This window comes from Camarhynchus parvulus, chromosome Z (genome assembly GCF_901933205.1).
Source record: "Camarhynchus parvulus chromosome Z, STF_HiC, whole genome shotgun sequence".
Taxonomy (NCBI): domain Eukaryota; kingdom Metazoa; phylum Chordata; class Aves; order Passeriformes; family Thraupidae; genus Camarhynchus; species Camarhynchus parvulus.
This window is the reverse complement of record NC_044601.1, coordinates 58,909,109-58,934,519: the sequence shown is the minus strand read 5'-3', so window position 1 is coordinate 58,934,519 and position 25,411 is coordinate 58,909,109. Positions and strand designations below refer to the sequence as shown.

Sequence of the window (25,411 nt, the reverse complement as noted above, 5' to 3'; positions counted from 1 at the left end):
GCTTTAAACAGGCAATAGATCAAAGAGGCAAAGCTTCTTCCTTACAGTCAGTTTTATTTGCTCTCCTGACATGCACTAACAAAGACACAGTATTTAAGGAATATCATATCCTTTGACCTGACGCTCCAAGCCAAATCTGTGTTTGACATTATGGACAGCTGATGTCTTTTCCTGTATAAATTGTACTCATTGCACTCAAAGGAGGAGATCATGTGCCTCTCCAGTGTGCCAGCCTAGGAAGTGCTTTCGTGTTTTTCCATCAGGTCTCTTCTGTGTCTTCCTGACTTTGTATAAATTTCTGACTGCAGTCAAAAGATTTCTTGCAGCCACAGGAAGAGTAGACTTCATAATGATTTTGGTAGTTACAGAATCCACACAGAGAGTTTGAAATTCTTACTTTAGGAAAACTTTAAAAGCATAAGCATATTAAAATTTAAAGCTACGTTGTTAACACTGTGTATTATACTCATGAGTTTCAGCATTTATGTTTTCAGTGTTGAAGAACTGGTAGAGGTTGCACGACATCATATTGAGAGTTCTAGCAAAATCCTATATGAAATGACTTTAGAAGGAACAGATTTCTTCATCAATGGTGATGTAAAAATGGTTCCTGACCCTGTTCCTGACCCTGATCCTCCACCAGAATTTCAGCGCATAGAAACCTCTGGAGGCAGTACTCTAACTATTTCACAACTTACTACACTTCATAAGCAGTTTCTACAGCTGGCACCTAAAGGTAAGAAATTTTTTCCTTTTAATTCCCGAAGGACTGTTGGTTATCTACTTAAAATCTAGAGTAATTGGGAGCTTAGTCAGTTGTCTGTACTGCTACACATAACATCAGTTATCTATATTGTTAAAGATTGTACTACAGTTAAAGATCCTGCTACATAAAAAAGCAAAGTCATCGTGAGGGGATATTGAAAATGTGAAATAGCAGACCAGTTGAAAGCTTTTAATGGCTTTCCTAGGGGTTTTTATTGTCAAGACCACCTGTTTAGTATTCCTCTAACAGGTGTCTCTGTAATAGGTTTTCAGTACAGTGTGTATCATGCTTCCTTTACTTAAATATGCAAGTTTTAAATTTTTTTACTAATTGAGAGCTCAGTGAACTCAGGCTTATTATTATTTTATTATATTTTATATTTTATAATATTTTATGTTATTATTTTAAAACACAATTTTTAAATTATCAGTATTTTCATGGAACTATTATATAGAGTCTATGATAAATATTAACCATTAAGTTCTTCAAATCAATGTGTGCCTGTTGTCTGGGTGATTTGCAAGCATTAGCTCAGACATGTAATTTTTTTTTTACCTTTAAACATGCATTTTTTGCATGTCTACCCCCTAATTATGGGAACTTAAGGCTTAGGATGCCTAAAAAAACTTGCAATAATTTTTGTTACAAAGTAATTTAGGTAAGGCAGTTTTAAACTGAGATGGAAAGTAGTTACACGTGTATTTGCAGTGTTTCATTATCAATGTTCCATATTAAAATTATAATGTTAGTATTATTGCCACTAAGACTGTGAAGTACAATGTGTAAACAAGTGCTTACAATTCAAGATCTAACTCTTCCAGTGTAATAAAGCCACAAAGGCACAATGAAGTCGAGTTTAATTCTTTATTGGGAAATTCTTTTCATGTATATTTATAGAGCAATTCCAATTTCCTTTTGCATATAAAACCACTTTAGGGAGAAATATATTTACAGTTTTCCCGTAGAGAGAGGCATATCATCTTATCTCTAGTGTAGGAGTGTAGATGTGTGTGTAAGCATTTCAAAATCTCCTGTAGAGACCTATTCTGCAGATAGTAATGCATATATTATACGACACAAAACTAAAAATCTGTGTGTTTGTAATCATTTACAGTGGTATATAAGTGAAACACAGATACCAGTTTAATTGGTATTTCCACTTAAAAGGGTTTTTTTGGTTTTAGATCATTCATGATTAAGATACTTAAAACAAAAAAAAATTGTCTATTACAAACTTTAATATTCTTGACATATTTAGGACAGAACAACCATTTCCTTCATAAATTTATAATAATTAGCAAGAAAACAATTGAAGTCTTTATCATTCTACAGTATTTCCCTTTTGATAGTATTATATTCCCTAAAATGACCCAACATGACTTGCGTGACTATCTGAAAAAGGGGAATTTTTTGCCTTAGCAGTCATGAGACTGAAAAAGAATGCTGTTTCTTGTTCTCTGAGACAATAGGAAAGAATTATTGTTTAAAATAAGGTCCCATACCCCATGTATTTATCTTCTGGTTTGTGACTATTCCCTTTTTTGGACAGCTGAATTAGGATGGAAAGCACAAGCTATGCAAGTCATCTTTAAAATACTTCCTCTCAGTCTCTTACACATTTTAAGACTGCATAAATCACATCCTAGGTGTCCTAAGGTGACCACTTCACTTCATTATAGACTCCTTTCTTTCCTAAAACATCATGAAAATTTTCCATAGGCTCCTGTCTCTCCTTTTTCAATAGAATGGTCAAGAGAAATTACACATCTCAGTAGTTAGTCTCTCACTGAACGAAAGAGGGAAAAACACTAAAGCACCCAGCACAGCAACAATGAAATTGTTGAACAGCATCTCTAAAGGAGATACCAAAAGGTAACAAACAAGCCCCTGCCTTGGAGAACCCCTAAACAGATCTAGATTTGCTGCCAAACATCTTGTTTTTTCTTATTCTTACCAACCCCAGCATGTATCTCAGCATTCACAGTGGAAATTCACATAAAAAAGCACATGGGGGATAGGGTATTGGGCAAGTCTAAATAGAATAAACCTACCAATCTGCTTGTACTAGAATAGAAGTAGTAGTGAATAATAAATTTCCTGAAGTTGTTCTGAAAATTGAAATATTTAGACTTTTCTAAAGCATCATGGAGATTACATGAAGTATATTTTTACCTAGAAATGCAAGCAAACAAAGAGCAACAAAGGAGGGGTGATTATATTAGAAGAAATTACCATGTAAACAGGTTTGTCCCAAGATATTTGGTAAATGTCAAAATGAAATATTTTCAAAATATATTTAACAAATTGCCAAAATTAAAGCTAAAAGTGGGAGTACCAGTATACTTTAAAAATGTTTGATATTCATGGAAGAATTCTTATGAAGCAGTTTTGTGTTTCCTAGGTATTTAAAGTTTTAAAGAACTGCCGATTCTTCACAGACAACTTTGTGCTGTCCTGCACACTTGGCTCTCCATGGAAGCAAATTATTCTCCATTCTAAGCGCCAATGGACAAAAAAACAGCCTGTGCTGGACCTTCCTACCTACTGACAGTCTTTCATTTGAGAAAAAAGTTTATTTCTTGTTTTATTATTATCCCAAGTGCTATTGCCCAAAGTCAACATGAGTCTGCAGTAATTAATTTCACTAACTCTTTGATCAAGTTTTTAACAATGCTCTAATATATTACTTTCAGAGTGCTTTTTCATAGGAACAGCTGTGACAACTCTTAAATGGAGCTAATAACATTCAATTTTTCTATTTTCTCTCTTACAGTCTTTTTGAATGCATGCTTTTCTTATCAACAAAATTAAAATATCCAGTAGATCTCATCCCCTTTGATTCCCTTGAGCACTATGATCTTCTATAACCACATCTCTTGTCATTTCAATTAGCACACATATGGAATGTCTCAGTTTTCTTCTAAAGCTGTTTCAGAGAATGTAATTTGGGTGTGGTTTTGCATTACAAAGCAGATCAAAGTAGATTCTGTGCCAGATTTGTTCTCTATCTTATGACTGAATCACACAAGATCATTTTAATTTTTTTTTTGTTTTTCACAAGCATGATCCTTCTGAACCTTCAGTTTAATTATAGAAGTGATTCTATAATTAGATAGAATAGACACCAGTCAGTTTTTAAAAAATTCTATATCAAATAACCAAAAATGTTTTAAATGCTTTTCTATAAAACTATCAAATAGTCTGCTAAGATGTAAGCATAAGAGACAACCAATGGCCATATTGCATTGCTGTGTGTTTTCAAATTGTGAAATTGTGAATTGACTTTTACTGTATTGGTAGATTTGGAGCAGACAGTTATATTAAACTGTGCATGTACCTCGGCTGAAATGTTACCTTTTCAATGTAATATCCTATAATCAGGATTATAGGATGACCCTGGATAATGTCTACAGATTCCCCAAGCACTGTTGTAGAAACAATTGAAGAAAAGTAGTTGCAAATACAGACTGAAGTCCATATGAGAGGATAGGAATAGTTTCATCATCTCTAACTTACATCTTTTAAAGACTATTTATCTTCCATGTGTTTTTTCAAGACTTGAAAATAAGGAAGTTTTAAGTTTGTGGACAGAGGAAGTATCTCTTTCTAGGTGAAAACTTAGTAATTCTACTAATAATTTAATTTAAGTTTAATTTATATCTCCTGTTATGTCTCTTACTAAGTCATGTAGGTTATTTAATTTCAGAAATTTGTGGAACATATTTAACATGTTTGTATATGTTTCTGTGCATTTGAATATATATATATAATTTGAAGATTTCAGTCAGCATGACAGAGGACCTCACCCCTCACTACATCTGTGCAGCAACAAAAATACCTTAATTCTCAGTGCTTCTAAGTTTAAAATCCCAATTCTTGCCAGTTAACGAAGATTGGACATATAGCAGCACCAGTAATAATTAGTGAGTTAATTATGCAAATACTTACAGTGAAATTGACTGTGGGGAGTGATGAGTCTATCAACTTGGATGAAAAGTATCATGTTTTTGTGACTCCCATCTTTTTCACCTAAGGGTAGAAGTATCCCATATTACTAGCTTTTAGAGTCCTTAAGTTAAAAGAATATAATTCAGCCTTCAGGGTTTATTTCACTCATTCATCCTTATGAAATTGCTACAGAGTCTGGTGTGTAATTTGCAAGGGATTATTATCCAAATCTCTAGTCAGGAACTGCTATGGAAACATTTTTTTCAGTGAAAATAGAAGGGAATATTAATCTATTCAAATGTTTTGATAAAATTTGATGATGAGGGAATAAATGGTAGCATAATTCTCATCTCTAGTATAAGTTTACAATCTCTTAATGTTTTGTTGCCTGTGTAAGTGTATAATCTGAATGTTTAATAGAGACTTACTACTTCATACTTTATGTAAATATTTTTATACAGTGCCTGTAGAAAATACTCTACTGACTGGGGTATCATTAAGAAATAGTCTCTTTTGTATATCTGCCTTAATAACTGAGGCATCATGGTTGCTCTTTAAATGTCACAGGTTCCATTTAAAATGTCACAGTCCTGGTTCACAGGGTGTAGTGTAAACTTACACTGCTGTCATTTATCATGCTCCTTTTTGAATGTTTTGGATTTTTTTTTCCTGTTTTCAGTTTCACTAGTGGTCGTAATATCTTCACTAAATATTTTTTTTGCTTTTTTTTGAAGATCTGCACTGTTTACTGAAACCTGTGAAAGCTTGCCAATCACTGTGTGTATCAGGGAACGATACTGCCTTTTAAGAAGATTTTAATGAAAAATAATTCTACCTAATGTAGCTTTTCCAACATTGGTTTTCTTCTTGATTTCATTTGATAACAAACTGAATGTGAAGAAGTTGCTTCTTAAGTTGCTTCATATGTAGTACAGGCTGGCTTCCTTTTGTATCCTCTATTCTTTCCATGGCATCACTGCAACAGATCCCATCTTTTCCTATATTCCCAGTTTCTCCATGTCAATTAAAAAAAAATGTTGGAAACACTGAAGGCCAATCTTACAGGGAATATTATCCCTGACAGTGGATCACAGGTCTACTCTGATCCCTATTTTCCTAATCAGCAGCACATTTCCACAGGTTTCCTTATGCCTAAAGAAACAGGAGGCACTCTAGAGATGTTAAAATGTTTTTGTCCCTTATACCCTTTTTACTTCTCAAGTTGCAGGTCCAGTTTTCCAGCCCTCCACCTCTTTTTCACCTTACCTTGTGGTTTTGTGTCTGCCTAACTCTGTGTTAGGAATATTTCTCTTCTTCTTTTCAGTTCTGTTTATGGTACCTGGGCACATGTCAGAAAAACCTCCTGGGACAGTTCATTTTGCTATCTATGTGGACCACAGCTGCTACCTCAGATTTTAAGTTCTTTACAAGAATCATTCACACTGGAAATGTATATAAACTGCATGTTTCTTACTTCTTTTATTAATATTAAGTCCTTTCAGGATGCTTAGAGTATAATGGAACAAACTGTCACTTTTTTGACAATGGGAACAATCAGTTCCCACAAATTATATGGTGTATATATATAAAAATTTGCTCCTTCTTCTAAAGTAGAAAAGAGTGGCATACAAAAACTCTTTTTCTCAAGACCTTTTAAAGCACTAGAAATAGCATTTCTCTCTGTGATTAGCTTAATGTACTCATTAATTTTGGTTCTTGACATACACATCACAATAAAGAGGGAGAGTCAGATTTTAGGTCATCTGCAGGGTGTTACTTTTGTTATTTCCCAGTGAACAAATAGATTTCCCATTTTATTGCTTCCATCCTGCATGCATTTTCTCTTGCTTATTTATTGCTTTCTTTTCGAAGACCTAAAATTATGCAATGGTATACTAAAAGAATAATTAAATTATTGTCCAAAAGTAGGAGATAAATGGGATCTAGGAATATAATTTTTAAAATGTCAGCATATGGGATTTACTCCTACAAAATACAAGGTTGACCACCTTCAGAACAATTGGGGGAAAGTTCAGAACAATCTCAGTGCATTAAGAATGCATATACAGTTGTGAAAGCAGTAATAATATCATTTGCAGGCAAACACATTTTAAGAAGATCATGTCAGCTACTACATAAGCATCTTGGGCATTCTGTGTCAGGTTTTTGATTATGTATTTACAGATTTGCTCCAAGTTAGCATTTCTGCTAATGCCAGGTATGATGTACATTATAATAAGTTTGTGACTTCAGCAGTATTTTCTGGAGATGTTTTGCCTAAAAGACCATTCTGAATTCCTCTTCATAACTTTGCTCTTCCCTGTTTCAAAAATAGCATTGATGCTGCTGCACTTCATGCGTTGCATACTCTGACAAACTTCTAATCAAAATCAAAACTGACCATTTCTTATGAGAATCCTTGGTAGCCTTCAATTGATTTAAAGAGCAGGTCTGATTTCCTTATTCTCTTTCATGGCTGTTCATTTCAAGTCACACTCTAGTCCAAGTTAACAAGATAAAAATGGACAAGAAAATAAAAGATGCAACTGATATTTTATAAAATAAAAATTATTTTATATTTAGTTGTTTCTTTTTAAATTATAGCCATAAAAGCACTGAAGCAATTTAAAAGCAAGACTAATTCTTCTAGCAACAGAGAAGTTGGTGACAGAGGGAAAGAGAAGAAAGATTTGGAACGTCAGAAAACAAAGAGGAATCATCAGTTTCCAAAAATATGGCTAACAAAATACTCCTGGTTAAAATATGATGAAGAAAGAGGAATAATGTTTTGTGTACCATGTCGTAGACATAATGTGGATTTGGGGGAAAATATCCATAATTTTTGTTCTGGCACTGATGACTTCAAACTTGAATTTATAAACACACACCAGAGTAGTGAAGCTCATGCTTGGGCTACCTGCATGGAAGCTGCCAGTTCTGCTTCACCAGATACAGCTTCTGCTGAGCAGATGTTGAAGAGCATGAGCTCCATAACATTGGGTAGAGTAGAAAATATTTTTAGAAGATACCATGCTATTGCTAAATCTGGCTCTCCCTATACAGACCTTGAGGGAATAGGCAAACCACATAAATTTTAACATGACCTTTCTCAGGCATGTCCTTCTGAAGACTTCCCTACAGAGGCAGAACAGATCCATTTTCCCATTCCTGATTATTAATTGCACGAATTAGTCTTCCCATAACATGTACTCTTACAGACAGGATGTGATTAATATGCTTCACATCTTGAACTACTTTTTATTTCCCTGTAAGAATATTTTTAAGGGTTGCAATAAGATTACTGTATCTTGATTTTTAATCTAGGAGGTGAGAATGAGTATGGTTTAGAGAATTTATATTTTCATAATTCTACATATTCTAAATGCACCTTTCTACTTGATAATTTCAAAAGGTAAAACATACCAGCAGAATATATTTCTACCATAAAGGAATAGCAATGATTTATATCAAAAGATAGCTAAAATTAAATCATTAAAGACCCTTCTTGGTTCTTCCAACAGCAAATGAAGATTTACTACCGGTAATTTGGGAGAAATTAATATGAGGTCATTCACCTTTGAGTCAATTATGTGCTAAATCAAGATAACTCTACTTTCAATAGAAAATGTATGTAGTAATACCAATACTTCATGCCCTACTGTACTCTCAGCTCTGCTCTGTGCTGTGCTATGCTATACCACACAAACACACACACATATATATACACCTATAGTCTCTTTGGTGTTTTGCATAGATGTTCATGCTTCTTCTGGGTATAAACAATGTGTCAGAAATGGAGTAGGTTTTGAAGGAATACCTCATTAAAGCATATTGATCTGCTCCAGTAGAGTTAATCTGTGTCAGAAATAGAGATCAGTACTGTGCATTGTATAAAATATCTGTACTTGTGATTTCGCAGTCAAAAAAAATGTTTAGATACACTTTGCCTAATAAGCAACAGGATATATATTTCATGGATTACCTTATTAAATATGTGGCTTGTTACATATTAGAATCATGGATTCAAGTATTTTCTTTTAAATTGCATAATACCAAGAGGGTTCTTTTCCCTCAAAGTTTTGAAATGGAGATTTCTAACTATGCTGAGATTAGAAAAAGTTTGAAAATGTGTCCCAAGAATGTCCAACAGGTGAAAACAAAAAAAGAAAGAAAGAAAAACCAAAAAGTGGTGGTTCTGTATCTGTAACACTGAAGTCACCTCCATGATGCAGGGCGGGGGCATGTTTTTTCATACTCTTCATCCATGAAGCTAGTGGAATTCCTTCAACCTTACACCTCAGGAATTGTATTCTAAATTTGCGATGATTCTTGCTGCTTTCTTTTGGGCAATCTTTAGTTTACATCCATCCTTCTTGGTCTAGAATTTCCAAACTTGTATTATAGCAGAAGCCTTAACATCTGGAGGGAAAAAAAAGGATTGTTTCCAATGACTTCCCATGTACTTTCTCATATTATTGTAATCTGCTATAATCCTTAGAGATTTTTCTGTAGAAATTTTACTTTGGCAGTAAGATTCCCTTTGGGACATTCATTCAGTTCATTATGTCAGCCCAGTGGGGCACTTGACATTTATCTTTATTAGATAGTGTCCTTTTTTTCTAGACTTTATCTCCAATTTTTAAGTTCACTTTGAATTCTAATCTTGTTCTCCAATGTGCTAGCAGTCTGTTGCTTAATTGTTTTATGTACAGTGCAATAAATGTATCAATTTGTGCAGTCCATTTCCAGAAAGTACTTTGATTTGTTTCTGGTGAAACTTACCTACTGACCCTGACCATCTCTCCAGTTTTTCAAAATCTTCATGGATACCGATTCTTTTTACAAGATGCCTGTTGCTCCTTTTAATTAAAAAGGTTTAATTTTCTATTCAGTCTCCTACATTATTCAACTAAAACTTATTAGGTTTGGTTTCTTTTATTTTGTACTTATAAAAGGATTTTGTAAAGAGCATACCTGTTTGGAAATGAGTCTTTCTAAGTAGAAAAAGCCAGTTCTGGGAATTGTCTTCCTTTTTCCTTCCTGGGGGACATTATTTTCTCTCACTGCTTGCAGTGTACCATTTGCCAACACCAGTATTCTTTTCTGGGTACCATCTGTGTTGCTGCCCACTCTCAGCATCTCTCCGTGGTTATGGAGCACTGACAGCCCTTGAGATTAAATGATGAATCACCTATTGTTTGGTATTATAATCAGATACTCAAAACCAGTTCTGTTCTCTGTAATATATACCCAAATCCACTAAGTCTAGACAAAGATCCTAAAAACACAGTGACGAATGTATTTCATCCCTCATGTTTATGTGGGATTTCCTCTGTGTCTCTGAGACTCCTTCCTTTCTCCTGCATGTGTCAGTAGGAGGAATTAAGTCACGGTCCATTGGAAGATTTTGAACTACTATAGCTTTGGAATTATCCCTCATCAGATGTTTCAGGAAGAGGTAGTAAAGTAAAAGAAATTGCCCTAAAGCACATCAGGAATTCTATAGTTAATATAAACAATTACATAGTTTATGTAAATTGTGATTTAGATTGCAGTTCTTTAATCCCATCTCAGACATTAGTTTTGATGCAAGTTCTTTAAATTCTATGTCCTTCAGATACTTTCAGTGTATGTTTCTGAAGTCATGTAGCTTCACAAAAAGTGATATGAGGATATTAGTATCCTTTTAGAATTCTGGGAAGAAAATCAAAATTCAATTGCATTTCAGGAAGTCAGAAAATCATAAGAAATACAGGAACTATGTCTTTTATTTTCATATAGGGAGATCTTAGTGGTAATTGAACAGTTTAAAGCACAAGATGGTGTGACGGAAAGCTAAGTTACACTGCCAGTGATCAAATGGAAAGGGAAATGTTTAGCAAAAAATAAAAATTATTATCTGGGCTCTTTATGATAAAGCACTAGAAAGTCTGATAGTGCAAAGAAGATGTAAAAATTTTCCCTGATGTTTTTTGTTGTTCACTGGCTTCTTCATGCATCATAACCTGTTTTCCCCATGAATCACTAAAATGTTACCTGGATTATGGAATCTTAGAGGAAGTGTCCCAGTAATGGTCCAGTGATGCAGGCTTCATTGTGCTATATGAAAATAATCTGATTCCTGAGAATTGAAGTTTTCATGAAAAAAAAAAACAAATTTCTGTTTACCTTAAATTGATTATATTAGCAATCCAAGGTGCTTCAGGAAACAGCACGTGATGTGCTGTTCTTCTAAAAACATATTTTTAGAAGATGTTCCTTCTCAATGCAGATAACTCAAAAACTTTCAAGGTATCAGAACACTGTTACCAGTCTGACAGTATTTTTTCTCCAGCTTTTGCTTTCATGCTGAAATTTGGGGGAGGATATGCAGGCTTCAAGTCCAGGTGTTTCTCCCTTCCTTCTTTCTGCCTCAACAGACTGAGCTTCCCAAATCTATTTTTGTCCTCTTCTCTCCAATTTTATATATGTGTAGGATTTCTCTGATGTATTAAGATGTGCTGAGGGCATTAATCCTAGTTTTCCTGATTGGAGATAAACGGGTCTACAGAGATGCAGACTATTCATTCAAATTGGCAACTTGATTTTGAATAATGACACAGTGAAATTAACACTCAAACACATTATTTATATTCCTATCACATATCTTTTTCATAAACCTAAATTACACTTCACTGTTTCACATCAAACAAAGTGCCTTAGCCATAGAATGTCCACAGCTTTGCCTTTTCAAATGGACAAGAAGTCTGACTGGAAAAAGGAAAAAAATAATTAAGTCTTCCCAGTATTTCACTGATTGTGTTTGCTTTTGAAGGTAATCTGAAAACTCCTGTTTGGATGCCATGGAATTGATGACAACCTGACCAGATAGGCTTTATCTCTCAAAATTTAAATAACTTGAAACTTATTTTAAATTTTTTGTTGTTACTGCAGAGGTTTTGCAGTGAACTCTCGCTGACACAGCAAAGTCCATTTCTGAAATAAGAGACTCATATTTGTTTTTTAAATTTTTTATACATAATTTTGTGCTTTGATACCATACATGAAGTTTGAATTTTCTGTTTGCTCATAAGCAAATCTATTCCTGCTTTAAAAAATCTACTCCTGCTGCACTTAACTGATTTTTTCTTAGGATTTCTTTAAAAATAAAATTAATGGAGCTATTTCTAAGTCCCGCATGTGAGTTCTGAGAAGCTTTTCAAACAGTTGAAATTTGTTTCAGAATTCAACAGACAACAGTGCATATTTTCTACCCTATTCTCTAATTTACACTTGCTTTAAAGAGTGAAGATGGGTTTATGATTGATTAAAATAAAGCAAAGTGGAAGAAAATGTTGGTAGGTATTCAATACACATAACTCTGAGAGATTGGTGTCTGTGAATGCTCATTAACTGTCAGTGCAGACCATGTGAGGATAGATTAGTGATCTTAATGCAGATCAGGACAAGTACCAGAAGAATTGCAGTGCAGTGAAATATTTGAAATTTTGCTATTAGATGGGTCACATACGATTAATTTTAAATAAGGAGATTTTATGTTTGGTTTGGAAAATATTAGCATTATCAATAGTGCAAAATAGGAAAGTAAGTAACTTTCTCATATGGCCATTAAAATTTAATTTATTTTTTTTAACAGAAGAGGTCTATTTAAAGTCTAAACATGTTTTTATATTGATTTTTTATTAGGTTTTATACTAAAGAAAGTATTTATTGAAACTGTTAGTGGCTTGGTTAATTTGAATCTTGGAATAAATTGCTACCCTGATGCATGGAAGGATTTAACACTTGAAGATGTAAGTGAACCCCTATATTCTCTTCACCTGGGGTATTGGTTTGTGTAGAAGATGCAGCATTGTCCTTAGTATGAAGCATTGTCCTTAAAACGAAGATAATAATATTCTAGGATATCATCAGTTTTTCTTTAAAATTCTTCTGTTTCACTAGGGAAGGATCATGGAAGTCACTGTGCCAGACATTTTTCAGCACTTTATTTATTTACAATTTGCAAGTTATATCAGTTCTTAATACACCATCCAAGTTTTTCAGATTTGGAAACATTAAAACTTTCAAATCCTCCATACTGAATTAATTTCTCTTTCAGATTCAATCAGATGTTACTGGTAAACCTACAGATTGAAAATATTAACTTGTGTTAGCATATTTTAATAACTATTTCTGACAGTAAACCATGATTCACATTAAAATTTTAATTGGATTTCACATTATTTCATCACTTCATTAATATATTCTTTACACAGATGAAGTGCATGAGTAAAACATTTTAATGTTAAAGTGGTGTAGTTCCAGTAAGTTAAGTGAAAACTAAGCACATCTGTCATCCTGAGTGTATAAAACCTAATCTCAGCACGGGAAATAATTATCCAAGGAAAGCTATCAGTCAAATATTCTCTATTAATAGACCAAATGGGCATGTATCCCATGTTCTGTATTCTTTGAGAACTTTTAGTGTTAATAAATCCAATCTTTAATAACAGAATTTTCTTTCCTTAAAAGAACCAGTTTTAAATGAGACTTTTAAATTTATCATGGAAACACGAGCTTACTTACAAAAGGAAATTCTCAAGCCCAAATAAATGCCTATTTGGGCACTCAGAATGTTTATTTAGAGCAACATTTACTGCACATGGCAGTCGGCATACAGTGGCCTGTGGCCAATTTGTTTTGTGAAACCTCACTGCAGAACCTTGTTCATCCTGTCCAGGAAATACCTAAGGATACATAGAATAGTGAAAGACTGTTTATGTACACATTTGACATATTGCTGTTTTGGTTTTGTAGTTAGAAAATCTGGCATCTGAATTCACAGTGAACTCACATCTCACTGACTGGCGCAGATTCTTGCTGGCAGCAGCACAGCCTTGGCCAGTGCCGTCTGTGACACAGCTCCTCCAAACACTGCATGGCTTCAAGTCTCTTGATGTCACTGGATCAGGCTTCGTTACACAGGAACACTATTTACAGGTTATCAGCCTTTTAATTTTTCAATCAAATTTTAATTTGTTAAACTCCCCGAATTGAATGATATGTTGTTTGGCTTATTTGCCTTGAGAAATTCAGTCTGAATTTTAAATGCTTTAGGTCTGAGGGAGCTTTGTAGTGAAAAGTGTTTTCAGGAAATTGATGGCCTAATATATATCTTGTCCATAGTTCCACAAATCAGGCTAATTAAACATACTTTAAACTTGATTTTCCTACTTTTACCATAAATTAATCTCAAGTGAAAATCCTTTCTGTTTTAAAGAAACCATTCTGTGTGCACTTTGATGACTACTAACTTAGCTGACACTGAATAAGATCATTTGCTCCACACAAAAATAAGGATTGCAGTTTCATCGTTCAGCTGCATTTTAATTAAATGTTTCTAGATTTTTTCCAATAATAATTTTCTCAAGATCATTTCTCAAGGCTTGAATACATGGAAAATTATAAAATTCTTTGATCATTTTTCTGAAGACAACTTCTGTTTGAATTGTCACATAGTTCAGCAAGGTTTTTCAGAAAGAGTATTATGAATACATTTTTGTTCTTTCAGCAAAATTCTGCTCATTTTCACTTACTTTTACTTTTAACCATTTTAATCATACTTAGAATGATACTTTCTGGTATATACTCTATCTATACCAGCAAGTATCTATACTTTCTTGGGCTATACTAGCTGTAAGTATCACATATATACACATATAGGTGTCTGTCGATACTCCAGTCTTGCCAGTTTCTGTATTTGTTTGGTGATATTAAATATAATTTTCCAACTGTTTTGAATAAATTGCATAGAAACTTTATTGTAATTTGTTTTCCACTCACCTAGCATTGGTTTTTAAAGAAGAATAAATAAAGGCTGTGCTAGTCCAGAGGCCTGTAGTTTTCAGAATTTAATTAATTTAAAACTTCCAGGAGCACCTGCCAATCCCTTCCCACCACAGACTTGCTAAGAAACAAACTCTACAAGGCCAGGGAACCCACAAAAAATGCCAGTCTATGTGCATTTATTTTTTCTACTGTTGTAAGTTTTGCTGAAGAGTTTGTAAATAAGCTAGCAGTTATAAGACATGCAGACTGAGAACGTACATTTTTATCACAGGATCCTATTTCAAGTATAATATTAACAGAGCAATTAGTTTAATCACTTCAATATTACAAGGTAATAAATATGCAGTAAACAGCTGGTTTTAATAACTTTCCACTGGGAATTTGAGCTGTTTCACCTGTCCTCTCTCTTTGCACCTACACTGGAAAACTACACAGTGCTGGGGCCCATCTTCAGGTAATGGTGGTGAGTTGTCCCTGCTGTGATGTTGTTTGTACAGCCTGGTGTGGTTTCACACAAGTGAATTTTTCTGTTGGAAGTTTGTTCATGCCTATCCAGATCTAGCTGATCCTTCCTGTGTCTAGAGTCTAGTACTACAGAATTGGTTCTGAGCACTTTTAATTTACAGTTGTAGCTCCGTCTCTCTAGGACTCTTGGTCATCTTGTTGGGAGCAGGCAAGCATGGGGAGAGCTGTGGCTCCATCCTTCATCATACTGAATTATATGGACAGTTTCTTCTAGAAGTAAAGCCTGGACAAAAGCTGTAGGGATTAGCAAAGGATATCCTCAAAGGAAGAAATCAGAGCATGCATAGAAACTCCATATCATATTCTGCTTCTTCAGCAGCATAGATTTACAACTACTTAGTTAATTTCCACTATTTTCAAAAGTATACATTCACTTCTATCCTATTTGATTCAATAACTTCTCAAATATCTGTTACAACATAAAAACAACAAATTATAATTATTGTTGTCATTGAACATTAATAACAAATTCTGTTTGATGAAGTCCAGAGATTAGGCTCTTAGTAACCTGTGTGTTGAACAGCTAGAGTATAAAGACTATTTCTGTGTGTGAAAATAAACAAACTTATTTATTTATTTATTTATTTATTTATTTATTTATTAAATCAGGTTGGCTTATGGTTTAATGGAAACGAAGACCTAAGCATAACAGAAAGTTGCGAAGAACCTGTGTCTTCAGAAAGACTAAAACACCTCATAGAGGTAACTGAAAACATAGGTATTTTGAAAAAATCACTATTCAAACATGATAGATCTCATTTCAGAAATTTTTGGGTGTCTTTGATTCAATAAGTGCTGCATTTTTTTTTATTTTTTTTTCAGGTCAAGTGGTGCTTCAGAATAATGTAAAGAGGAATCCAAGAGTCAGGCTTGAGCATTTTAAATCATAGTCTGCTCAGAAAGACTTAATTACTCCTGTTCTTGCTTGAATGGCATTAATTTTGCTACACAGCAACCAGCTTTGTAAAGAATGGGAGGCAAATGATCACTGCATCTGAGCTCATAAATTTTTTCCATGAAAGAGGAATAATAATCTGAATACAAAAAATGCTTTGAACATATTTATCATGATATGAGGTTTTATTAATTTCTCTCTTTTCTGCGAAACTCAATTTCTGTTTCCTTGAATTACTTAACACACATTTATGATTTATCACAGCCTTGATTTGCACAGTATCAACATGCTCTTAAGTATAGTAGCTCTTATTAGCAGTACTGTATTATTACTATATTTCATGCTTTCTTTTACAGTCCTTGATTTGTATTTCGTTTAAGTCCACTTATAGAAATTAATTTGCTTATTTTTGCCCTTTTATAGTTTTTCTTCCATTTATTTGCGGATACTGAAAAAGACCCTGCTCTGCTGGACTATATTGACATGCTGCTTTATTTCGCCTCCCACTCTGATCCAGTTGAAGGTGTATACAGAGCACTTAGCGTTGTTACTGGAGCATATATTCACAGAAAAAGGAAAGCTTCCCTTCCGTGTGTGGTAAAATATCACAGAAAAATACTAGAGAATAGTAGTAGTACTTTCAATTTATAAATTGCCCAGATTTCTCTATATTTGCATATCCTGGGTGACTCCAGTCCTTATAAGTAGTCTCACTGAATTCATGGGAACATAGCATCAGTAATGATACTCAGGAGGATTCTTTCAAAAGTCTGGAAATTTGCTTGCCATTAATGAAAGTTTAAGATATTTACTGGTGATTACTCCCTGTGCATATGAATGGAAGTAATTATTTTGCTTAATTGACCAGCTATCAGTCCCCTGGAATTAGACTGCAGTATGACTTACTGTAATGTTACCTCATGATGTAAGACCTGGTCTTACTTTATTTTCCACTTACTTTATTATTGCTGGTCTTACTTTATTTTCCACTACGTTTCTTTGGGGTATTCAGACATATCTTTGTTGAGTTATTTCCAAGTGTTTAGATTTATCTGTAAACCAGAAGGTTTAATAATAATTTGTTTCATATAAAATAATTTTAAAATTATTTTTTCAGCCATGATGAATGCATTGTTAAATGAAATGAAACTTATCATTTGAACATTATTAGCAGTTCTGTAGTATGTTTTTATTATTAAAGTCTTAAAACTGGAATTAGTCCACTGAATCCATCAGTTACTTCTTAGTGAATACTTATATTTATTGAAGTAGAAGTGATTTTCTGAGACATAAATTATTTATCTGTACACATCTTGGAAAGAGGGTGCTGCTCAAGATAATAAAATTATTCATTGCCCTGTCGCAACCATGGCAACTCCAGCAATTGCCCAGAACTTAAAGTATAACTGAGATCTCTAGAAACAGCATGGAAAAGGCATCATTTTACTACACAGGGTAATAATGTGCATGTGCAAAATAGCATTTTGTAATTTCAAATGACAGAAGTTACTATACTTCCCTGGGTTTTGTTTGGCACGACAGAGTTTTTGTACACTCGAGTGACTAAGTGAGACAATAAGACAATAAGACTTTCCACACTTCATAGGAAGAAGGAGAGCACAGAAAGCTCCCAATTAGTTACTGTGGTATTAATTTCCTATATTTTGGTGAAAAGTTCTAGCTGTCACCTCACTGGATATAAAGCTATGCAACCTGTTCTCCTCTTTGCCATTTTCTGCTTGGTTTCATCTGTTTGGTTGGAAGTTTGGTAATATATAAGTAAGAGACTGGCATTATCATCTCTGTGTCAACAACTTCTTAGGGCTGTGAGTCACAAGTGAAGGGGAGCATTTGCCTTCAGCCCAGAATTAACTGGATCCCTGAGGAGAAAAAGATGTGCCATCTAACCTGAGCATTTCCTCATGCCTGCTTTCCCACACAAGGCATTGGCTCTGTGAATCTGAGCTGTGTCTGATATATGTCAGTGTATTAAACAGACAGATTGTGTGCCTATTTCACCTTGGAGAGTCCCTCAGAAACCTAGGAATATCCAAGAATTAGATGTTAAACAAATCTTGCTTGTATGGATTCTCTTTGACTTTACAGTTGTCTAGGGTGGTGCACAGAATCACTGGACTGATTTTAAAACATTATTTTAATATTTTCATTTTTAATATTTTCATTTTAAAAATATTTTTTCTTATGCCTTGTGTTCCATGCCTATGCACTTTAATGATAATGTTGAATGTGGACAGAAGGCAACAAAAGAAATCCCATACCACTGAAGTAAATGAGTTTTCTCTAGAGGCTTTAGTAGAGCCAGAATTTCATGAAGGTTATTCCACAAACACAAAGGGGCAAAAATGAAATGGTGCATTGATATGGTGTCAGGTTTGAGCCAAGCTCCATCAAATACACAGAGTCCTGAAGACATCCAGAGTGGTTTCAGCATCAAATCAAGAACCTAAATCTTTCCCTGTGGCTGTGATCTAAATATCCCAATTCTCACTGCAGGTACTGGAAATTTAGTAAATATTATCAGCAGAACATTCATCAGTGAATATAAAGAGCTATCTAGCTCATCTCTAAGAAGTTTTACGCCTTATGTAGCTGGTTCATACATATCGACTTATGGAACTTTACCTAATTTGCCTCTCTTTTTCTTGTTCTGTGCTGGTAATTGTAACATCATCTCATTGGTATCTGCCTGCAGAAATACATCTGAAGCCTTCATGTTGTTAAGAGAAGCTCAGACTAACATATTCTTGAGACTTCTGTTACAAGTTTCATTTTAAGTCTAAATAATGTTATTATTGGTTGTGTAGGTCTCACAGCTCAGTGTAAGCAATGCAATGACAGACCAAAAATCTTCAGTGCTGATATTTCTGTAATCTTGGTTACCGTGTGTTAAAAAGACTGCAAATGACTCTACTCCTCCTGTGCACAAAATGAAATGTATTAAGCCCCAAGGCACTAGCGCAGGTGTGACTGAACCTCAGCAGTCTCTCCCTCCTAATGAGGAAAGAAATACTTTGTTCAATTACATGCAATTTCCTGTTGCTACTGGTTAGTCTACATTGTGACTAGTAATCTAGTCAAAGGACTGTTCACCTATGTGACGTCCTTTCTCATCTTTGTGTTCAAAAATCTCTACAGCAGGCTTTTTTGTTTTGTTTTGAGGGGTTTTTTTCTCTTTGACTAACTCTAAAATTACCTAATTGCTTGCTTAAAATAAACTTAATTTTTCTGCAAACTAGAAAATACCTATTTCTGTGGAGAGCTGGTTAGCTGTTGGCCAAAACAGAGTTCTTGCAGTGACTAGATTTGGACTAGAAAATTCATACTGTTTTTTTTTCATGTGAACATCCAGAATGACCAAGTTTACTCCTTAAATAAACACAAATTTCTTGGAATTGTAGTCTGTAACTATGAAATATTTTTATGTTTTGTTGCTCTGAGAAATGCTAGTTTTCCTGTGCAATGTTGGCCACATTTCTGGAAAAAGCTGTCTATTAAATTTCTGGTAATGCCAACAATATGGATATTTCTGGACTGCCAGGATTTATTCCTCCATCCTATGGTGCAGTAGATAATTTTGTATGAGTTGATGAGTTTTGTTTTGTAAAAACTGAAGTTTGGAATTGTTATCCATTAGCTCTTAATGAGTGTGTAACTGAAACAGACCATCTACTGACATACTGTTTATCCCCAAGTATGATACCTGTGCTTAAATTTTTAGGATTCTTCAAGCCCCAACATACTGTCAAATGAAAAGACTTTAATCGAGGATGAAAAAGAAGTCTTGAATTACACAGGTGAAGAAATTATTTCAGTGGCATCTCTACTCAAAGTGTTTCATACTGGAAGAAGTAAAGATGATGATTATCATAGATTTAGCTGTCTGGAGAAGGCAGGCAGCTACGATAAGGTAGGCAGATTGATTCGTGGATGGTGGTGTAGCTTGCATCATATGTTAAAAAAAATATGCTATGATCTTTGTTTTTCCACCTTTTTCTTTTTTTTTTTTTTTTTTTTTTTACAATATATTGACCACAGATTATTTTTACTTAAAGTATTTCATCAAGATGTACCAAGAATTAGGTGCTGAAGATCTGACACCCATTGCATTTGAACTCCTTTTGAAGCATCCTTTCATGGAAGATTTGATTAACACATGCCAAGAATACAAACTTCCTGTAAGTATTCCTGTCTGGGTCCAAAAACTTTGTAAGCACACATGCTTAAATTTGCATTGTCCCAGAAATGTACATGTAATTAATGCAGATACTGCCAATTTGCAACGTAGAGCAACTATACAGCCCAGCAGCTGTAGGGTAGATCAGGTTTTTTGTTTTCTGTGAAAATTCCATCCATCAAAGGCTGGGCCATTTTCAGACCTGTTTATGGTGCAAGTCTTGCTGGCCTGGAACTGCCTGATGAGCCTTTGCCTTTCTCCTCATCCATTGAAAGGAGTCTGGTTGAATTATCCTCCCAACAGGATCATACTGCAGGACATTGTAGGAGATATATGGGGTAGATCCCATTCCAGCCCAGGCCAACCAGGCAGCAGAAAAGGGCATGCAGAGGCAGTACAGGTCCAAGTGTTCTTCCCTGCCATTGTCTAGAGCTTCTCTGCTGCCTGCCCCTATGTTTAAACATGCATTAAAACAACTTGCACAAAAGGCAAGTTTTGGCCAGAGAATCACCCTGTTTAAGGTGTCAAACTATGGCGAAAATACTCGATACACAGGGTGTAAGAAAGCAGCATAAGAAGATGAGAGGATGCTTGCATGTGCATGTCCCATGTCAAATGGGACTACAAACAGTCTTCACAAGTTTTAGATGATCACCCCTGCAAAATATCAATCTGAATAAGATACATGATAGCTCAGGAGTAACTTGCTATTTCTTAATTGTATTCCTCACTTGTAGGATGTGAATTGCCCAGCATTTGTTGTATCACTCATAATCATTGTCAGTAAAAGATAAAATATAAGAATAAAATAATATATTTATTCACTAAAAGTGAAGGTTAAAAATCCATTTGCTACAGTAGAAAGTGCTAGAAAATGTAAGACAAAGACAAGACAATAAAATTGAAGATTATAACTGTCCATGTGTGTCCATCCTTCCTATGTTGATGTCTCAGCCTATTTGGGAAGACAGATGCCATGCAATGTTAGGTCACTCCTCCCTTCCCTTCCCCATTCTTGATTCTTGACTATTCTTTTTATTTAATTGAATACTGCATTTTCTAATTTGATTTTTTTTCCAACCTCACTGAATTTCTTGTAGACCAAAGCATTTTTAAACCAGCTCTCTAGATGTGCTCCACCTCAAGAACTGTTGTTTACACAAACGCTCACTGACTTTGTAGTATTTAATATAATGCAGCTTCTTCATGAAGACCAAATGTGATGAAACCTGAAGTAAAACTTAATTAGGGTGTAAACAGAGTTAAAGCCGTATCTATATGCTAGGCAATTTTACAGAGACTCTGTTAAAACGTTTTCACACTGGCCAATAGCTGAAAATCAAACGCACAGTATTTATTCTGTATTAAAATTTCTGATTTTCCTTTACCATTTTTAGGGGAAACTTTGTTACATAGCTTAAAGAGTAGATTGAAGAGCGTGTTTAAATTGTATTAGGTACCACCAATTACCTGTGTTATTTCTGGTTGGTAGGACATATTCAGGGCAGTTCAGGTATAAAAATTGTCAGTCTATGAGAAAAGCTGCAGGATACTGCATACGAATCTTGGCAGTAACTGAGGGTTTCAGTGCACATATTCTAGCCTCACATCTTGTTTATATATTGATATCACTCCACTTAAATGAGACATTTTTCCACTTATTTGGCAGGTTCTGTTGATTCTTGTATCTTCTGACTCAACAGTTAGGTGATGCAGAGCTTCAGTTATCATTTGTAGTACTTAAAATTTCCTCTTGAAAAGGCTTATACTGACTGTATCTCAAATACAGTACTCTATGGTTTCTGTACCTAAACCCAAAGTATTTCATTCCTTGACTGTACTGTTAAATACAGACTTTTGTTTTATGCATGAAATCAACACTCAGGTTTACCAAAAAAGTTTTATATTCACCAGCAAACAGGCATAGAGACCCAGGGGCAATTGTTTTAAGTATGTTGCAATTCTGGTCTATTACATAGAGACTCCAGGAAGATTTTTCCTGTATCAATTCCCTATTTGGGGAACAGGTGACCTTTTTTCTTTCCAAGACAATATTTTTAGCATCAATTATTTTTGCAGAAATTCTCCTCAGAGATGTCTATAAAAATGAAAGTCAACCACAGTGCTGTTATTTTGAGATCTTGTACAAGATAAATATAGCAAGTCAGGGTGTGGTTTCTAAAAGTTAAAATGTTTGTACTAATGCAGTCATAAACAGCAGAAAGTAAAATGTTTTGCTGAAAACTATAAAGGGACCATCTAACTTACATTTTTTCAAATTTAAGTTCGAATAAATAAATAAATAATATAATAAATGACAGAAGATTTTTATTAGACCAGCTGATTCAAATGGGAGAAGCAAGCAATCTGCTTTTTCCACTGCATGTGTTCATCTACTCAATTTGGTCAGTTAAGGGGTTTTCTTTAGACGTCACTATTTATTGTTACAAATTTTACCATCTGTCCTGAGACTGTCACAGATATGGTAATACAGAAACAACCACATATTTTTGTAATTCTGCATTTTGATTATGATAAATTTAAAGAAAGAGTCTGGGATATATTCTACTTCTATAATTCTTAATGCTTAATGCAGTATTTGTTACTTTGAGTAAACTACATTCTTATAATTACTGAAGATAAGGTAGTTTGATAGTTAGCATTCAGTTTATTAATATCAAAAACATTATGCATTGGATAAATTGCATTGTATTTCTTATTCTGCTTTCAAATCCTGAATAGCCCTTTAAAAAAGGTTCTGTTTTTGAAGATAGGGCTGTCGCATCATATTTCTATGTGTTTATGTTTTGAATACATTTAGCAGGCTCTTTCATTATGCTTGTTCCGTCTAAATTGTTTATCATATGTTTACTGTTGTTAATGTTGTTCATTCTGCTAATCATTTCAGTAACATAATCCAGGTATTCTTTCAGAGAGGAGTTCCAATGAAGTGGGGTTTCTATTAATCTATAGTTAACATGGCTTTTTGAAGAAAAGTTTATTAGTATGTTGAAGAACTATTACAAAACCTGTTTATAGCCACAGCAGCCATTTAATATTACACAACAAACATTCAGAAATCCATGTATCATTTCACAAAGTAAAAGAGCTTCTTGTCATAGGGAGAGTTCATACAGATTATATTAAATACATCTTATGAACTGGACCATGTATCAAGGTTTTGAGAAAAAAAAGTACTGCTGAATCACTGTTTAGTCATAAGCTGTAAGTGTAATACTTATGAAACTTGAGAAGCTTTTTTCATGTGGTGTTTTAAGTGTCCCAGTGTGCAAGAAAAGGAAAATCTAACTCAGTGTCTAAGTACCTCATTGAAAAAAGAGACCTATGTTATGCTTCTCTTGATGATGTATCCCATCCCTAAATAATCTTAGAAAATTTAATGTACATAAAAGATGTTGTTTCTTATATTAAAGAAATATAAATAATATGTCTTCATCTTAAAGCAAAAAAGTTTCTTTCATTGAAGACAGACATAGTAAAACTGTTGGAGCACTCTATCTCCAATTTTTTGACTACATTTATTTTTATCTAACCAGGATTTAAACTACTTTTTCTGACTCAATTTGCTGGAAAATGCCTACTTGTAGTGAAGTGTTTCCTAGAATCAAAGATCACTTTTAGTGCAACCCTCTAAAACTAAGGACTGGTAATACTTCCTTTTAGCACAGTTCTCTACTCACTGAAATGCTTCTGGTATATTACAAGTTTGTGAGGTATCACTACAGACAGGCAGTTTCTGCTTTTGAGAAAAGGTTGTATCTTCAAAATATGCACAAAATAGATACTGCACTACATGTATATAAAAATACTACGTGTTTTTATATACATGTAGTATATAAAAATACTACGTATAAATAAAAAATCTCACTATTGATTATCCTCCTAAAAATGGAGAATAATTTCCTAAAAGGATAAAATATGTATTCTGACAGTATCAGGAGATGTTAGAAAGTTAAACATTTATCTTCATATTGAATGTTCAGCATGCTGTAGTTTTAAAACAGAAATTCCTTGTTCATCCTACTTACACATCCTACAATGGATATTATTGCTGAAATGGGAAATGGGGAAGATTCTGCTAATACAAAATTATTGAAAATTAACAAATCATACAATATGTTATAAAGAACTAAGCATAAAATTAACCTACTGAGGGTATATATTATTCAAAGTATTCGTTACTTATTTTTTAGTATCCATTCCCTGGAATTGTTGTTAAAGTTCACTCTGAAATATGACATACTGAAAAAAAACACTTACTTGAGGAATTTGTCTTCGTATGTTCTGAATAACATTTACTGGTTTAAACAGCAGTTTACCTCTCTTTACCAATAATATTAAGCTGATGTTTAAGATCTCTGTTTAAAAACAGAGTTGCATTTTAGCAGAGTGTTGTTTTGTAAAAACACCAAAGGAAATTAGGTCCCATGGGTAACATTAAAACATCATCTCAGTGGTATTATAGCACCTCAGCTGAACGAGTTCCAGTGCCCTGCTGGAAGATGTTGTCTGTAATGTGGGGAATCTGTAATTTACCTCCACTGAAGTTAGATTTTCACCATAATCTAGTCAGTGGAAACTCACCCCGAGGATAGACAGGTGTTATTACTTCAAGTTTTAAGGTGTTATTACTGCAGTTTTCAGGCTGCAACATGAAATTACTTTTAATATATCCTTTTTCCTTTTCATAGGATATAGAAGTCTTTCTCCAAAGATCCAAAGAAGCACAATCAACTGATGGGGAGCAAAACACATGTGAAGACATAAATGTATGAAAAATTACTGTTTATGAACATTAAGAAATATTTTTTCTCAAAGTCTGTAAGAAATGTGTCTTACAGGTCCAGTCTTCTCTTCCATGAGAAAAATTTTTTTGTTTATTGTTGCAAGAGCAAAATCCCATTCCAGCTACACATTTTCTGTTACTTTAAAATTAAAAACAAAACAAGACAAAACAAAAAAACCACAAAAAGGGAAACTTATGATTTGTTCATCTTATATAGTCTGATGATATTTCTAAATAAAATTAAACCAATTTCCAAACTTAAGTAGAGATGGTAGTGTCATCATTAAGATTTGGTTAAAGAATATGTCCAATTCTTCTAAATGTACTAAGATATCTATTCAGTTTTTGTTATATATATAGTTTATTAATTAATTAATTTTTAATGAGTTAAATGCTGTATTCAATTAATCTTTTAAAGCATGTTGTAATTTCTAGTCAGTAAAA

At 33.9% G+C, this 25,411-nt stretch overlaps 1 protein-coding gene across 1 annotated transcript in view; it reads left to right on the top strand.

Moving 5' to 3' along the window:
• Positions 1 to 24,956, top strand: part of SPEF2 (sperm flagellar 2) — a 74,785-nt gene extending 49,829 nt beyond the window's left edge. The window contains exons 27-34 of the mRNA XM_030968613.1: positions 495 to 736; positions 12,401 to 12,507; positions 13,514 to 13,696; positions 15,680 to 15,772; positions 16,389 to 16,562; positions 19,705 to 19,893; positions 20,039 to 20,161; positions 24,873 to 24,956. Coding sequence (XP_030824473.1) covers positions 495 to 736; positions 12,401 to 12,507; positions 13,514 to 13,696; positions 15,680 to 15,772; positions 16,389 to 16,562; positions 19,705 to 19,893; positions 20,039 to 20,161; positions 24,873 to 24,956 — 1,195 coding nt within the window. The remainder of the gene's footprint in view (positions 1 to 494; positions 737 to 12,400; positions 12,508 to 13,513; positions 13,697 to 15,679; positions 15,773 to 16,388; positions 16,563 to 19,704; positions 19,894 to 20,038; positions 20,162 to 24,872) is intronic.
• Positions 24,957 to 25,411: the final 455 nt, after the last annotated feature.